Below are 18689 nucleotides of genomic sequence, written 5' to 3'. Positions count from 1 at the left end.
GGAACATTTGGGAAATAGTGACCACACCATAATTATACACTACTGTTTCCCACAAAACTGCTTCTCTTGTTATAAGCTCTGACTAAATAAGGCATTTATTTTACTATTTCATGTTCTATATACTCTACTGTGGTAACCAGGAGTATTTTAAAAAAATCTCTTACCAGATCCTGTTCTTCCAACAATTCCAATTTTTTCCTGAGCATCTATATTTAAATTCAATCCCTTCAGAACTATTGGAGTGTTTTCTCTGTATTTCATCTGATAGTTCTTAAATGTGATTGCTCCACGATTTGGCCATTCCTTGGGAACACTTGCATTTTTAATATGAAGTGGAGCTTCTGACACACCAGTCTGATTGAAATATAGAATTTTAAACAGCAGTGAAACAAAAGTATTGCAGTGAATTGGTATTTCAGAATATATTTATGTCTTAATGTGCTCACCAGTATATATTCCATTATTCGTTCTACAGATATGAATCTGGCCTCTGTTTCAATTCCCATTCTTATACAGATTTGGAACAATCCTGTCAGCTATAAGCAAAAACATTTCAAACTCAATACTGTGTATTTGTGACTATGTCTTATAACAATAAGAAATAAGTAAATGACCATACTGGTCCTGAAATTCCCAGTTGCATTGGGTTTCCACAGTGCTGGGAGCTTCCTGTTTGCTCTGTAAGGAATCTTCCATTATGAGGTATGTGATGGTCGGAGAGTGGATCCAAGGGCAGGACCTCGCTATGCCATGAGTTCACCCATATTCAGGATCAGGTGTAACAGTGGAGGCCAGATGTAGCCCCACCGTGGAGTCCAGAACAAGCAAATGGCCTGAACCCCGAAGAATAGTAATTTAATGAAAAACATTTTGGGGAGGCAAATTGGTCCCTTTTCCAAAGACAGGCGGGTGCCAGAGTTTCTAACTTCAACAGAAGGCAGGTAATGAAAATGTATCCATCTGTCTATTGTAAATGAAGAGCCTTCCCACTAACCCCATCAACTCTGGTGTAGTCAGCAGTAGATGGTACCATTGGGCATGATCCTGGCATAAACACTAGGACCATCACCCAAGAACTTTCAAGGCCACTATATTTAATATTTGAAATAATAAATAAATTTATAGTGTACCTCTTTGAAGATCAGCTTTGCATTAGTGCGGTTTTATGGGGAATTTTTTTTTGTTGTTGTCCTTGTTTGTTGTTTTGAATACTTAATTGCACAAACAGAAAGTTCTCATGCTGGTTTCTTTTGGTAGATAAAAGTGACAATGTAAGGAAATATGAGCCTCTTTAATATCATGTTTCCCTTGTCATATTGTATTTAAAATATAAGGCCTTTTCACTATGGTGGATGCAATTTACATGTTACACAGTAATGTACTAATTGAACCAAATAATGTGATTCATTAACAAAGATTTAAATTTAGCACCTGTGTGATCAGACTATTCATCTGCTAGGGTCCACATTTGCAAAACCACTGATTTTTAAAAAATGCACAAAGGAACAGTATAAACTGTCCTTAATTTTAAACTCACATTGGTTTTACAAACTGAAACAACAGAAGCATTTTATAACAAAATGAGAAAGTGTAATGGATCGATATTTTGCCATTTTCTTGGGGCCAGAATCTCCATGTCCAAAAATTGGCGTTATTTCCGGCGTGGGCATTAAAAAAGGGTTTTCAGATCACCGGCTTCTCGCCCATTCTCAAAATACCTAGTTTCCATTTTTGAAAATGGACGTTACCGCGAGCGATATCAAATGGGTAGTAGCGTTAAATTTTTTTGACCTTCTGCCGTAAAGTGTGGCCATCCTTAGCAACGGCATGGCAACACTCGATTCCTGCGATTCAGGAGGTCAAGGGTCATCATGACATGTGCAGAAGAGGAGACACATAGAGAGAGAGCTCAGAGGCACTGAAAGCGTGTGTGGCTGTGGTGTGTGGCTGTTGTGGGAGGCACAATGGAGATTCACCAGTTGCAAATGCCTACTAAGCACCAAGAACATAGTTGCCACCTAGTTTTTGTCCAACAAATAAGATACAACATGGAAGGGATGGAGGAGGCCCTGGAGCTGGTAGCCAGGAACACTGGTAGCAGAGGGCTCCCGGTGGTCCCGGAGCACCGCACTGCACCCCAAGGTGATGCACCCCCATTGCCAACTACACATGAGAGCCAGCAACAACATCGTGCTTCTGGCTCAGAGCACGTTCCCACCTCGGGACCATCCTCTCCCGTATCTGGCCAAGCAGCACTTCGGCCATCACACCCCCCCCCGCCGCCCCCCCACGCCCCCCCCCCCAATGAAGCATCGCCTGAGGACTTCCTTGGTCAGGCAGCTTGGAGTCAGGAGGGGAAGAGGAAGGGGTAGAGGTGGGGAGGAGAAGCGGGGTGGGGGGTGGAGGGGGGGAAGGGTTGATTTGTACAGAAATACTGATGATTTCAGACTAATGTTTGGTTTAAATGTTTTTAATTTAACAAAACCTTGCAGCACATTGGCTCAGTTGGCTGCACCATTACACGCTGGTGATTCCTTAACATCAAAAGGTATAATCACACTTAACTTCAATCAACTTAAACTTTAACTGTCACCAAGGTGATGCCCATCATTGATGTATCACCTGCACACCCAGCAGTATGTCAGCCTTGTAAATAACACCAACGTTCTTTCAGGCAAAGCGATCATTGATGAGCTCCTGATGTAAGGCTCTTGCAGCTATCATGCCACCATGGACCCGTTCATGTAGTCTACCGGGGAGGGGGGGGGGGGGCGGGGGGTGGGGCATGGCTTCAGCATCAGCCTGATTGTCTGGGCCGATGTCAGCATCCGCCTCCTCATCCTCCTCATTCTTTCTCTGATGAGGTGGACTGTCAGACTCAGTCAATTCTTATCCCCTCCTGATAGCCAAGTCGTGTAGCATGGAGCACACCACCATGAATTGAGCTACCTGCTCAGGGTGGTATTGGAGCTCGCCTCCTGAGTGGTCCAGGCATCTAAAGTGCTGCTTTAGCACTCCAATGGTTTTCTCCACGATATTGTGAGTTGCTCTGTGGCTCTCTTTGTATCGCCTCTCGGCCTCAGTGTGGGTGTCACGCAGGGGGGTCATCAGCCAGGTGGCGAGGCCATATCCTTTGTCACCAAGCATCCAGCATTGACCTTGTGGCTCATTGTTAAACAAGTCAGATACAGTGCTCTCACGCAGGATGTGAGCATCATGGATGCTGCCCGGAAATTGAACATTCACTGCCAGTATAATTTGTTGGTGGTCGACAACCAGTTGGACATTCAGGGAGTGGAATCCCTTGCGGTTCCTGAAAACCTCAGCATCCTGAAAAGATTCCCGCATCGCATGTGCATACAATCTATTGCTCCCTGTACCTTGGGGAAGTTTGCAATTCTGGAGAAACCTAGAGCCCTCCTACTCTGTGTCTCCCTGGTCATAGGGAAGCTGATCAAGTCCCTCCTGCGTGAATACAGGGCTTCAGTGACCTGTCTAATGCAGCGACGTGTGGCATGCTGAGAAAGTCCACAAATGTCACCAGCTGTGGCCTGAAAAGAAGCCGAGGCGTAGAACGGTGACTTTGACCTCAACGGACAGTGCAGTACTGATGATGCTGGCAGGCTGCAGGTCTGCCCTTATCAGCTGGCATACCTCAGTGATAAACTCTTTGTGGAAGCGCAGTCTCTGAAGGCAGGTGGTGTCGGGCAAGTTGAGGTAAGAATGCTTTTCCTTGTACTTGCGGGGGGGTGTAATGTCTAGTCCTTCTCATCTGTCTGTCACTTCTTACATTGGGCACATAATACAGTGGAGCGTTCCTTCGGTGATGTCGAGTCTGCTGCATGTAATTGGTCACCAACAGAGGGTGAGAAAGGACAGGCCCCATTGCAGCAGCTCTCTGTTTGCCACCAATTGCACACAAACAAGTAATGTCCCGATGAAGACACCTCTTCAATTCCAATTGGTCATAGTATGGACAAGATGTTTGTAGAGATATTCACATCAACTCCAACGACCTGCAGAGTACATCCGAACTCCACCGAGGTTGAAGCACAGCAGCTTTTTAAAGGGCATGACATGTGATCTAGAACATGGCGACCATAACACTGTGATTCGTTCCGGTTAATTCCACTTTTTGTGGGTGGTTGTTTGGGCGAGCGATATTGTGGGCGATATGTTTGCAAGGTGGTGAAATTGAGGCTGGGCGATCTCATGGTCGCTAGTTTAGGTAAATATGCTCTTTACGACAAAAAAAGTGGGCGGGCGTTAATATTGAATCTTGGCGTTAAATCCGTGCGGAAAGTAACGCTGCGCGATATTATGGGTGTTGAATTTGCCCATTCTGCTGATTCCGCCTCCAAAACGTAGGCGGGTGGTAATATTTTTTCTCGGCGTTAAGCCCATGGGGAAAGTAACGCTCGGCAATAAGTTTCCGAAAAATGCCCGGCAGTTTCCATTTTGTGTCAAAATGGGCGATATATGGGCATCATATGTCATTTCACTGGTAAAATGGGCATTAAGTGGGCGTTAAGCATGCAAAAAAAGTGGAGGTTCTAGCCCTAGGAATCTGGCAAAGGAAGAATTGTTTTATTACTGCAAACTCTCACAAGCTATTTCTGTAAGTTACAAACAGAACTTTGTTTTTAAAGCATTTCAGCACAATAAAATCCATGGGCTAATGCATAGACATTGCACACAAAATCATTTCTCATTGCATAACTATAGAATAGTTGTGTGGTCTGGTGCACTATATAATTGCAAGAAATATAGCTGTTTTTTTTAATCAAATCTGACTGGTTACTCATTTTCAATATAGGAAAAGAAAGAACTTGCATTATATTGTGCCTTGCATGACTTCAGGATATTCCTTTCATTATAACAGTGATTACACTTCAGAAGTACTTAACAGCTAATGAAATACTTATCATGTGTAGTCATTGTTGTAATGTAGGGATACAGGGCATCATCATCATAGGCAGTCCCTCAAAAACAAGTCCGACTGCGGCAACTACAGTGGAATCTCCCTGCTATCAGCCACTGGGAAAGTTGTCGCTAGAGTCCTCCTCAACCATCTTCTCCCGGAGTCGCAGTGCGGATTTCGTCCCCCACAGGGCACAACGGACATGATTTCTGCAGCACGACAGCTGCAGGCAAAATGCAGGGAACAGCACCAGCCCTTATCCATGGCCTTCTTCGACCTTACAAAGGCCTTTGACACTGTCAACCGCGAGGGTCTATGGAGCGTCCTCCTCCATTTTGGATGCCCCCAAAAGTTCGTCAACATCCTCATCTTGCTCCACGACGACATGCAGGCCGTGATCCTTATCAACGGATCCTTTACAGACCCAATCCACGTCCGGACCGGGGTCAAACAGGGCTGCGTCATCGCCCCAACTCTTTTCTCAATCTTCCTCGTCGCCTTGCTCCATCTCACAGTCAACAAGCTCCCCGCTGGAGTGGAACTACAGAACCAGTGGGAAGTTGTTCAACCTTCGCCGTCTTCAGGCCAGGTCCAAGACCACCCCAACCTCTGTGGTCGAGCTACAGTACGCGGACGACACCTGCGTCTGCGCACATACAGAGGCTCAACTCCAGGACATAGTCGGCGTATTTACTGAGGCGTATGAAAGCATGGGCCTTACGCTAAACATCTATAAGCAAAGTTCCTCCACCAGCCTGTCCTCGCCGCACAACACTGCCCCCCAGTCATCAAATCCATGACGCAGCCCTGGACACCGTGGACCATTTCCCATACCTCGGGAGCCTCTTATCAACAAGAGCAGACATTGATGACGAGATTCAACACCGTCTCCAGTTCGCCAGTGCAGCCTGAGGAAAAGAGTGTTCGAAGACCATGCCCTCAAATCTACCACCAAGCTCATGGTTGACAGGGCTGTAGTAATAAAGGCCCTCCTGTATGGCCCAGAGACACGGACCATGTACAGTAGACACATCAAGTCGCGGGAGAAATACCACCAACGATGTCTCCGCAAGATCCTACAAATCCCCTGGGAGGACAGACACACCAACCTTAGCATCCTCGACCAGGCCAACATCCCCAGCATTGAAGCACTGACCACACTTGATCAGCTCCGCTGGGCAGGCCACATTGTCCGCATGCCAGACACGAGACTCCCAAAGCAAGCACTCTACTCGGAACTCCTTCACTGCAAACGAGCCAAAGGTGGGCAGAGGAAACGTTACAAGGACACCCTCAAAGCCTCCCTGATAAAGTGCAACATCCCCACCGTCACCTAGGAGTCCCTGGCCAAAGACCGCACTAAGTGGAGGAAGTGCATCCGGGATGGTACTGAGAGCCTCGAGTCTCATCGGCGAGAGCATGCAGAAATCAAGCGCAGGCAGCAGAAAGAGCGTGCGGCAAATCTGTCCCACCCTCCTTTACCCTCAACGACTATCTGTCCCACCTGTGACAGGGACTGTGGCTCTCGTATTGGACTGTTCAGCCACCTAAGAACTCATTTTAAGAGTGGAAGCAAGTCTTCCTCGATTCCGAGAGACTGCCTATGATGATGATGATAGATGTGTAGTCATTGTTGTAATGTAGGGATACAGGGCATCATCATCATAGGCAGTCCCTCAAAATCGTTGTTTCCACTCCAAAAGTGAGTTCTCAGGTGACTAAATAGTCCAATTCTGGAATTACAGTCTCTGTCTCAGATGGGACAGACAGTCGTTGGAGGAAAGGGTGACTGGGGAGTCTGGTTTGCCGCACACCCCTTCTGCTGCCTGCGCTTGTTTCTGCATGCTCTCTGCGACGAGACTCGAGGGGCTCAGCACCCTCCAGCGCCCTCCCGGATGCTCTTCCTCCACTTAGGGCGGTCTTTGGCCTCACTGCTAACCTGGAAAACCTTGATGACCCGAGACGCAGATTGCCCACAGAGCTTGGTCAGCCTTCCAGGCCACCATAATCAGTGCCTGTGAAAAGTCGCTCAGTCACTCAACCAGGAAACACCAGGACTGGTTTGATGAGCGCAGGGTATTTCTGAACCTAAAACGACAACCCAACTCGGGAGCAACAAAGCAGCTTTACAGGCGGCTTAAGGCCGAGGTCCAACAAAAAACCCGCGACCTAAAGAATAAATGGTGGGTGGAGAAAGCACAGGAGATTAAGCAACTGGTCGACAGCCATGACGTGCGAGGATTCTTCACCGCAGTCAAGTCCACCTATGGCTCAAGCACCCAATGCCCCACCTCACTGCTGGCCAAGAATGGAGAGACACTCATCAAGGACATGGAGGCAGTCAGTACCTGCTGGAAGGAGCACTTCGAAGATCTCCTTAATCGAGACTCTGCCTTTGACATGAGTGTCCTCGATTCCATCCCGCAGCATGCTACCCGCCACCATCTCAACAAAACCCCAGCCCTGCACGAGTTAGAAAAGGCCATCCATCAGCTCAAGAACAACAAGGCATTGGAAGCAGATGGAATCCCCGCTGAGGCACTAAAGTATGGCGGAGAGGCACTATTGACACAAATGCATGACCTCATCTCTCTCATCTGGAAGGAGGAGAGCATGCCGGGCGATCTCAGAGATGCATTAATCGTGACCATCTTTAAAAAAGGGGACATGTCCGACTGCGGCAACTACAGAGGAATCTCCCTGTTGTCAGCCATTGGGAAAGTCATCGCTAGAATCCTCCTCAACCGTCTTCTCCCTGTGGCTGAGGAGCTCCTCGCGGAGTCACAGAAACATAGAAACATAGAAAATAGGTGCAGGAGTAGGCCATTCGGCCCTTTGAGCCTGCACCACCATTCAATAAGATCATGGCTGATCATTCCCTCAGTACCCCTTTCCTGCTTTCTCTCCATACCCCTTGATCCCTTTAGCTGTAAGGGCCATATCTAACTCCCTCTTGAATATATCCAATGAACTGGCATCAACAACTCTCTGCAGCAGGGAATTCCACAGGTTAACAACTCTCTGAGTGAAGAAGTTTCTCCTCATCTCAGTCCTAAATGGCCTACCCCTTATCCTAAGACTATGTCCCCTGGTTCTGGACTTCCCCAACATCAGGAACATTCTTCCCGCATCTAACCTGTCCCGTCACGTCAGAATCTTATATGTTCCTATGAGATCTCCTCTCATCCTTCTAAACTCCAATGTATAAAGGCCCAGTTGATCCAGTCTCTCCTCATGTGACAGCCCAGCCATTCCGCGAATCAGTCTGGTGAACCTTCGCTGCACTCCCTCAATAGCAAGAATGTCCTTCCTCAGATTAGGAGACCAACTCTGAACACAATATTCCAGGTGAGGCCTCACTAAGGCCCTGTACAACTGCAGTAAGGCCTCCCTGCTCCTGTACTCAAATCCCCTAGCAATGAAGGCCAACATACCATTTGCCTTCTTCACCGCCTGCTGTACCTGCATGCCAACTTTCAATGACTGATGAACCATGACACCCAGGTCTCCTTGCACCTTCCCTTTTCCTAATCTGCCGCCTTTCAGATAATATTCTGTCATCGTGTTTTTGCCCCCAAAGTGGATAACCTCACATTTATCCACATTATACTGCATCTGCCATGCATTTGCCCACTCACCTAACCTGTCCAAGTCACCCTGCAGCCTCTTAGCGTGCCCCTCACAGCTCACACCGCCACCCAGTTTAGTGTCATCTGCAAACTTGGAGATATTACACTCAATTCCTTCATCTAAATCATTGATGTATATTGTAAAGAGCTGGGGTCCCAGCACTGAACCCTGCGGCACTCCACTAGTCACTGCCTGCCATTCTGAAAAGGACCCGTTTATCCTGACTCTCTGCTTGCTGTCTGCCAACCAGTTCTCTATCCATGTCAGTATATTACCCCCATTACCATGTGCTTTGATTTTGCACACCAATCTTTTATGTAGGACCTTGTCAAAAGCCTTTTGAAAGTCCAAATACACCACATCCACTGGTTCTCCCTTGTCCACTCTACTAGTTACATCCTCAAAAAATTCCAGAAGATTTGTTAAGCATGATTTCCACTTCATAAATCCATGCTGACTTGGACCGATCCTGTCACTGCTTTCCAAATGCGCTGCTATTTCATCCTTAATAATTGATTCCAACATTTTCCCCACTACTGATGTCAGGCTAACCGGTCTATAATTACCCGGTTTCTCTCTCCCTCCTTTTTTAAAAAGTGGTGTTACATTAGCTACCCTCCAGTCCATAGGAACTGATCCAGAGTCGATAGACTGTTGGAAAATGATCACCAATGCATCCACTATTTCTGGGGCCACTTCCTTAAGTACTCTGAAATGCAGACTATCAGACCCCGGGGATTTATCGTCCTTCAATCCCATCAATTTCCCTAACACAATTTCCCGCCTAATAAGGATAGCCTTCAGTTCCTCCTTCTCACTAGACCATCGGTCCCCTAGTACTTCCGGAAGGTTATTTGAGTCTTCTATCGTGAAGACAGAACCAAAGTATTTGTTCAATTGGTCTGCCATTTTTTTGTTCCCCATCATAAGTTCACCTGAATCCGACTGCAAGGGATCTACGTTTGTCTTTACTAATCTTTTTCTCTTCACATATCTATAGAAGCTTTTGCAGTCAGTTTTTATGTTCCCGGAAAGCTTCTTCTCGTACTCTATTTTCCACCTCTTAATTAAACCCTTTGTCCTCCTCTGCTGAATTTTAAATTTCTCCCAGTCCTCAGGTTTGCTGCTTTTTCTGGCCAATTTGTATGCGTCTTCCTTGGATTTAACACTATCCCGAATTTCCTTCGTTAGCCACGGTTGAGCCACCTTCGCCGTTTTATTTTTACTCCAGACAAGGATGTACAATTGCTGAAGTTCATTCATGTAATCTTTAAATGTTTGCCATTGCCTATCCACTGTCAACCCTTTAAGTATCATTTGCCAGTCTATTCTAGCCAATTCACACCTCAAACCATCAAAGTTACCTTTCCTTAAGTTCAGGACCCTAGTTTCTGAATTAACTGTGTCACCCTCCATGTTAATAAAGAATTCTACCATGCTATGGTCACTCTTCCCCAAGGGGCCTCGCACAACAAGATTGCTAATTAGTCCTTTCTCATTACACATCACCCAGTCTAGCATGGCCAGCTCCCTAATTGTTTCCTCGACATATTGGTCGAGAAAACCATCCCTAATATACTCCAGGAAATCCTCCTCCACTGCATTGCTACCAGTTTGGTTAGCCCAATCAATATGTAGATTAAAGTCACCCATGATAACTGCTGTACCTTTATTGCATGCATCCCTAATTTCTTGCTTGATGCTATCCCCAACCTCACGACTACTGTTTGGTGGTCTGTACACAACTCCCACTAGCGTTTTCTGCCCTTTGGTATTCTGTAGCTCCACCCATACCGATTCCACATCATCCAAGCTAATGTCCTTTCTTACTATTGCATTAATTTCCTCTTTAACCAGCAATGCCACCCCGCCTCCTTTTCCTTTCTGTCTAATCTTCCTAAATGTTGAATACCCCTAGATGTTGACTTCCCAGCCTTGGTCATCCTGGAGCCATGTCTCCGTTATGTCAATTACGTCATACCCGTTAACTGCTATCTGCACAGTTAATTCGTCCACCTTATTCCGAATTCTCCTCGCATTGAGGCACAGAGCCTTCAGGCTTGTCTATCTAACACACTTTGCCGCTTTAGAATTTTGGTGTCATGTGGCCCTTTTTGCTTTTTGCCTTAGGTTTCTCTGTCCTCCACTTTTACTTTTCTTCTTTCTATCTTTTGCTTCTGCCCCCATTATACTTCCCTCTGTCTCCCTGCATAGGTTCCCATCCCCCTGCCATATTAGTTTAACTCCTCCCCAACAGCATTCGCAAACACACCCCCTAGGACATTGGTTCCGGTCCTGCCCAGGTGCAGACCGTCCGATTTGTACTGGTCCCACCTCCCCCAGAACTGGTTCCAATGTCCCAGGAATTTGTATTCCTCCCTTGTGCACCACTCCTCAAGCTACGTATTCATCTGAGCTATCCTGCGATTCCTACTTTGACTAGCACATGGCACTGGTAGCAATCCTGAGATTACTACTTTTGAGGTCCTACTTTTTAATTTAGCTCTTAGCTCCCTAAATTCATCTTGTCGGACCTCATCCCGTTTTTTACCTATATTGTTGGTACCTATATGCACCACGACAACTGGCTGTTCACCCTCCCTTTTCAGAATGCCCTGCACCCGCTCCGAGACATCCTTGACCCTTGCACCAGGGAGGCAACATATCATCCTGGAGTCTCTGTTGCGGCAGCAGAAACATCTATCTATTCCCCTTACAATTGAATCCCCTATCGCTATAGCTCTCCCACTCTTCTTCCTGCCCTCCTGTGCAGCAGAGCCACCCACGGTGCCATGAACTTGGCTGCTGCTGCCCTCCCCTGATGAGTGATCCCACCAACAGTACCCAAAGCGTTGTATCTGTTTTGCAGGGGGATGACTGCAGGGGACCCCTGCACTACCTTCCTTGTACTGCTCTTCCTGTTGGTCACTCATTCCCTATCTGGTTGTGTACCCTTTACCTGCGGTAAGACCAACTCACTAAACATGCTATTCACGTCATTCTCTGCCTTGTGGTTGTTGCAGAGTAAATCCACCCGCAGCTCCAGTGCCGCAATGCGGTCCGTCAGGAGCTACAGGCTGATGCACTTCCCGCACACGTAGTTATCAGGGACACTGGAAGCGTCCCTGACTTCCCACATACTACAGGAGGAGCATAACACATGTCCGAGCACTCCTGCCATGACTTAACCCTTAGATAAACTTAATTTGGCAACAACAATGCTAAAGGTTACTTACTGATAAAGAAAAGAAAAAGAAAAACTACTTACCAATCACCAGTCAATCATTTAACCCCTTGGCTGTGACGTCACCTTTCGATTTCTTTCTACTTTTTTTTGCCTCCCTGCTGCAGCTGCACCGGCTGGGCCTCTTGTCGGCCTCCCAACGAACTCCCCGCTCCGCCTCCAACGTCAAACTCACGAGCCCCTCCGACGTTGGGCCTCTTGTCGGCCTCCCGACGAACTCCCCGCTCCGCCTCCGACATCAAACTCCTGAGCCTCTCTGACGTTGGGCCTCTTGTCGGCCCCCCGACGAACTCCCCGCTCCGCCTCCGATGACGAACTCCCGAGCCCTTCCAATGTTGAGCCTCTTGTCGGCCTCCCGACGAACTCCCCGCTCCGCCTCCGACGACGAACTCCCGAGCCCCTCCAACGTTGAGCCTCTTGTGGGCCTCCCAACGAACTCCCCGCTCTGCCTCCTATGTCGAACTCCCGAGCGGATTCCGTCCACTACGGGGCACAACGGACATGATCTTTATGATGTGACAACTGCAAGAGAAATGCAGGGAACAGCACCAACCCTTGTACATGGCCTTCTTTGACCTTATAAAAGCCTTTTGACACTGGATACAGGACAGCCAAATTGCATAGAACAAGGTGCTACAAACATCAATGAGATAAATGACCAGGTAATCTACTTTAATAATGATTGTTGATGTTTTGGATGTTTTATAATGTTTGGTAAGTAGGTGAAAGGTTCTAGTAGGAATTGGCGAATGTTAAAAAGAAGTTTTGTAACCATATGATATAAGGCTAAAGGTAAAATACTGTGGATTCTGGAAATCTGAAATATAAACAGAATCGGGCAGCACTGTGAAGAGAAAGACCGAGCTAACGATTCAGATCTGTAATCTTTCATTTGAACAGGAAAATGTTACAGGTGTCACAGATTTTAAGTAAATTTTAAACAATATCAATAGGCTATTGCTTATTATTGGAACTAATTTGTGTGATTTCAGGTTATTGCATTGTTTGCATAATTATTTTTGTGGTTTAAAGTTTTGTGCGTGTATAATTCTACATGAAAGTTTCTCATTTTAATTGTAAAATCTAGCGTGCAACAGATAGAGTTATTGAAATTCTGGGATTCGGGTTTCTGTGCCTTGTAATTGACGGTTCAATAGTAAGGCCACACTGTACGTGAATGTAATAGCAAAGAAGTGCACTGCACATTATGCAAAGCAGTGTTAGGCCTCTGCTTTAGGCACTCCACCTAGGATAGACTGATTTGGACAATGTCCGGCAACAATTCGATTCACCCAAGAAATTATTGGGATGAAAGGACTGAGCTATAATGAGTTCTGTCCTATGGCAATGATACAATTAAGTGGTGAGCTGATTGTGATGTTTAAAATAATGAAGGGAATTGATAAAGTAGATAAGGAATCCAGAAAAGGAACATCATCTTGGACTTCAAGCTGAAACAAATCGAGGAAAATGTGGAGCACATTGTACCAGAAAGCCACAGATGCAAAATAAATTGAGTTTAAAAGCAAGATAGATGTTGACTTGAGAAGTAAGCGTATTGTGGAAAACACAGAAAAGACAGGGAATTGGGGTGAGAAAGATAGACCTGCCATGGCTAACAAAATGGTGGAGTAGGCTCTGTGGGCTGAATGGGCTACCCCTGATCTTATGTTCTTAAGGCCCTTCAGTACAGGATTGGTTCTTTCAGGATCTCCAGACTTGAATTAGGAATATAACAACACTTACTTTCTCAATATTAATTAAAATAAAATATACAAAAATAGGTAAGATAATTGTATATGAATCCTTCATATACACTTTCTGGAGAGTTACTTAAAAGAACAAATTTAAAGGTTAAAATGAAATGAGGAAGGAATAAAACTGAAATAGGTGAAGCTAAAATCCAAAGTATACACAAGAGATGATTAAATTCACTGATTCTGCACTGTCAGAGGAGAACTGCACTCAACGGGCTCAATTTTGGCCAGGAGTTGCTCCGTTTTTTTGGAGTAACTTGGTTTTTCTGGCGTAACTTAAAATCCCCATTTTGCCCAATCAATTTGCACCAGTGTCACTGAGTTAGTTATGATTTTTTTAGTTTCATTTTTTTTTTCTCAAAAGGGGTTGTTACCAGCCACCTACGCCAGTTCTGCCCATTTCGGCAACTTTGGCCAGCTAATAGTTACTCCAAATCTACTTAGGCCAGCGTATGTGGCCACTTCAGAAAACCCTTGCGGAGAGTTAAAGAAATCGACGCAGGTAGGTACATCGGAGGCCATTGGGCCTGGGCTAGGGGCGGGAAGCAGAGAGGACCTGCCTGCACCTAAACCACCAAGCCTTACAAAACACCAAACCTTGCAAACAAAAAGTAATAAGAATTAAATAAGAAATAAAAAATTGAAGTAAGTCCGACCTTCGTCTTCAAACTCGGCCCGGAAAAGCAACGGGCCAGCCGGTGCGGGAGGCCACTTGGCCAGGGCTCGGGGTGGGTGGGCAGGAGAACTGATAGAAATCAGGCAGACAGGAGCACTATCGGTTCTCCTGCCCACCACTAGCCCTGGCCGAGTGGCCTCCCGGTGCGATCGATCTCTTAGAAATCGCACCGGGAGGCCACTCGGCCTGGGCTAGGGGCGGGAGCGATTCAACTGGCCGGCATCGGGGCCCACAGAACAGCTGCAGCAAGCAAATCACCGGAAAGGCTGCACCAAGCAAATGGAGAGGCTGGGGGCGAGGAACTACTGTGCATGCACGGACATCACCAGCGGACTCCACTGTGCATGTGCAGACATCCCGGCACAGTATTCGGCACAGAACGCTGGCTTCACCCTCGACAGGGAAGAGGCTGGACAGCGGCCAAAGTAGCAACAACATTTTTTGCCGTACTTTGGAATGGAGAAAACCGGCGCAACTCCGGTAAGTGCGCTGAAAAATGGGCTGGGCCAAAGTTGAGGGCAACAAGAGCACAGATCAGAGAATTGGCACTGCAGTGCTCTGATCTTATATCCAACCCACGCTTCTACAAACATGGCTGCCCACTGGGAGCATGGTGGAATTTACCTCTAGGATTATAAAAGTTACAATGTTATGTTACAATAATATCCATTCAAGAAGTTAAAGTATGTAATATGAAAATAGTATATCTGCTTCTGTTGATCAAACAAATGAAACAATTTAACGCTATTGAAGACCCCAGAGTCACAAGATTATTTTATCTGAAAAGAATCTTCCTTCTTTTTTTTGAAAATTCTTTCACATTTGGTGTTAAGGGTTCAGCAACATGTCAGCTGTGAAATTAAAATGTTATCTGGGCTGGTCTTCCTCCCCTTTTTGTGAATGGATATTAAATCTACACACTCCTTCTCCCAGAACAGTATTGAATGTGGGTATAGTACAACACAGATTTTTAATCTTTTTTAATCTTGTCTCAAGGTCGAGGTAGAATCTTTATTTTGAATCTTTTCTTATCGAGTCAAATATCTTTCTCACTGAATAGAAAAATCTCAACCGTGTCGAAGTTGATTTTGTTCCGAATTCTATCGAATCAGTGTTATCTCAGAAACCATTAGGCTATACTTAAGGAGATCCATAAAGACAAACAAAAAGAATAAAATGGAATTAGTTTCCTCACCTGAATAGCATATGACAAAGCTAGACCCTTATTTGATGAAGGAATTGAGTCAGGACTCAGGATGACAAAGAGAGCCACAGTCATAGTTATGAGAGCTGAGAGGATATCAATTCTCACAGCAAGCCATCGCATGGAACAGTGAAACAATAAAAAATGGCTAGAATTCTTATCACTTAAGTCTTTAAATCTGTAAAAAAATAAATCACACCATTTTTTTTGCAACAACTTTAGATTGAAAACAGTACTATGGTTGTAGAAGATCGATCATCTTCATTGAGATAAGCATGATATCAGAGATATAAAAGCCCCACTTACCGCTCAATAAAATCGTCTGTTTTATTATAGGCGTGAATTGTGCTCAGACCTTGAATACTTGAGGTGATGTGAGAGAACCAGGGGGATCTGCTAATGTTTTCTATTCTCTTCAGTTCTCTGATGCCTTTTTGAAAAATTCTGCACAGAAAACAGCATTTAGGGTTTCTTTTGTACGTGTTTTTTCTCCCCGACTTTAAATGACTATTTTGCTTCATTAATTCCCACAGTAAGAGCCAAGAGGACAGATAGGTCTGTTCTGAGGCTTCTGTCAATGGAACCAGCTGCTAGAAATTGAAATGAATAGTTCTAGGAATGAAAATGTATGTACTTTCAGTGCTTGGCTTCAACGATCCCAACATCTGGAAGCTTAGAAAAGCGAAAGTCTCATCCTGGTGACTGTTGGGCCTCCAGTGAACAGATGCATTTCACATCACACCACATACTGGAAGCATACTCACCCATACATCACCGAGGGTTAAACACACTCTTGCTCTCCTCAAGCCATGTGTGGTGAATCAGCCCACAAATATAAATAAAGATGGGAAAACCTTCCTCACTAGTAGGATGAGATATGCACAGTTGTGCATGCAGCTACTGAAGCACATTTTGGCTCTCTCATGTCTGCTGCTTTTTTCATTAAAACACACAAAACTAGAACCCCAAATTGGCATGATCACAAACTAACCTGAAGTTGTCCAATTTGAACTTAGTTTGGCTCACATCCCTAGTGACTTGCTCTCTGATAGCCTCTCTAAATTGCCAACAGTAAATCTTGTGTCTTGGCTCAATATCTCTCTCATCAGGATTTCACGGAACTGAAGGGAAAGCTCCACCTTAGTAGGCCACGAAACACAATTGGTTTACTGGGTTCTCTCATCTAAATTTTCAGATGTTACGGAACGTGGCAAAGTAGTAGATAGTGATGAGGATAGGTATAGGCTTCAGGATGAGATAGACAGGATGATTAAATGGGCAGAAGCATGGCAGATGGAGTTCAATGCAGAGAAGTATTGGGGGGATTCAGGAATGAGTAAATTCCTGAGTTAATAGCTATCTTATAAAGTCTGAGTGTGTTGTGATGTTGTAAAAAATATATTACATTAGCAATGAAGAATAGGATTTCTGGATTCCCCAGCTGAAATTTTTGTTGGTGGATGATTCCAGACAAACAACAGAGAGACTAGAGAGGTACTTTGTGTTGCAGAACAGCTAACAATCTAAGGTAAATTACAAGGACACTTGGCTGAACAGCCAGAGTCCAGATGGCCATGCCTATGGAAATAATAGGGCGCTTGGGTACATTTCAACGCAACCGTGAGACTTTCAGAGCGTATGTGGAGTGCTAGAAATGTTTTTCATTGCAAATTGTATCATTGAAGTCCCCGATGATGAAAACTGTAACTGGGTGGTGTTGGAAAGAAAACGGGCTATTTTCCTGACTGAAGCAGGCCCTGAGGTGTATGAAACCCTGAAAAATATGCTTATTCCAGTCAAGCCAAAGGACACATCACGTATGCAGATTCTAAGCAAGTTAGAACAGAACTACAGTCCTGAGCCCCTGGAAATTGCTGAAAGTTATCATGTTGGAATATGATATCAATTACCTGAGAGTATCAGTGAGTACATTGTAGCATTAAAAAGCTATCTATTCACTGTCATTTTGGTAATGTTTAGGACTGAGCATTGCGTGACCGCTTTGTTTGTGGGATGAAAAATGAAGCAATCAGAAGAAAGTTATTGACAATCCCTAACTTAACTTTTGATTTAGCTTGTCAGACAGCTATGTCAATGGATATAGCTGACCAACATTCCCGAGAATTTCGTACCATTTCCAGTTGTCAAACAACCGAGCTGAATCGCCTGCAGGTTAAAAGTAAAAGGCAGTTGGGCCCCAAGGTCTCAGCAACTGGCCAAGGTAACAGAGCATTGAAGTCATGCTATCTGTCATGTATTTAACTGTATTGCAACCCATGTATAAACTGACCTAAGTTGTACACCATGAGAACATTGACCACTAGGTGGTGAATTTTTGGGAGACACTCCTAACCTGGACTTTCAGGTATAAAAGGGGAAGGTCCACCCATCTTCCTCAATTCAGTGCTGGCTAATAAAGGTTACTGGTCACAGAGTGACCTTCTCCCAAGTATGGGCCTCGTGTGCATTTATACTGTATAGTAAGGACATATCATTGGTGATGAGAAACTGGGATTTAAACCACGTGAGCATGGCCACTAGCAGCTTAGACGAGAGGTACTGTGTTGGTGATGATTGGGACGATTTTATTGAGAGACTGCAGCAAAGTTTCGTCACTAAGGAATGGCTGGGACAGGATTCGACCGACAAACACAGGGCTCATCTCTTGACGGTTTGTGGATCTAGGACATACTCCCTGATGAAGGACCTTCTAGCGCCAGAGAAGCCGACGGACAAGACTTTTGAAGAGCTCAGTAAGTTGATCAGGGAACACATTAAACCGGCGAGCAGCATGCACATGGCGAGACACCGGTTTTACACACACCGACTGCGAGAAGGACAAAGTGTTCCAGCCTTTGTGATAGACCTCCGGCAACTGGCGAGCCGATGTAAGTTCCCAGATGCATGCAGAGCGGAGATGCTGCGAGACTTTTTTATTGAGGGCATCGGGCATGCTGGGGTTTTCAGGAAACTGATTGAGACCAAAGACTTGACCCTGGAAACGGCGGCTTTGATTGCCCAGACATTTATCTCAGGGGAGGAAGAGACCAGAATGATGTTTGACAAAAATCTTGGTTTAAATGCAGCAAATGGACAGGGAGTCAACATTGTTAACGCGGCACACAGTTCTCCAGGCAGACTGGGGCAATTGGACATGCCCGAGCATGTAGTCGAACCAAAGGGGGAATTCAACAGAGACAATGGCTAGCTGAACGGCAATTCATGCCATCGCAAGGGACAATGCGGCCAGTAATGGG

At 45.5% G+C, this 18689-nt stretch overlaps 1 protein-coding gene across 1 annotated transcript in view; it reads right to left on the bottom strand.

Annotated features, from left to right (window-relative positions):
* Positions 1 to 18689, bottom strand: part of abcc12 (ATP-binding cassette, sub-family C (CFTR/MRP), member 12) — a 181186-nt gene that overhangs the window by 11395 nt on the left and 151102 nt on the right. The window contains exons 21-24 of the mRNA XM_070896944.1: positions 15739 to 15876; positions 15424 to 15610; positions 447 to 536; positions 165 to 354 (exon numbers count right to left, since the gene is read on the bottom strand). Coding sequence (XP_070753045.1) covers positions 165 to 354; positions 447 to 536; positions 15424 to 15610; positions 15739 to 15876 — 605 coding nt within the window. The remainder of the gene's footprint in view (positions 1 to 164; positions 355 to 446; positions 537 to 15423; positions 15611 to 15738; positions 15877 to 18689) is intronic.

The sequence above is a fragment of the Pristiophorus japonicus genome, chromosome 13 (assembly GCF_044704955.1).
Source record: "Pristiophorus japonicus isolate sPriJap1 chromosome 13, sPriJap1.hap1, whole genome shotgun sequence".
NCBI lineage: Eukaryota > Metazoa > Chordata > Chondrichthyes > Pristiophoridae > Pristiophorus > Pristiophorus japonicus.
The sequence above is the reverse complement of the archived record's forward strand: the minus strand, read 5'-3'. Positions and strand labels throughout refer to the sequence as shown.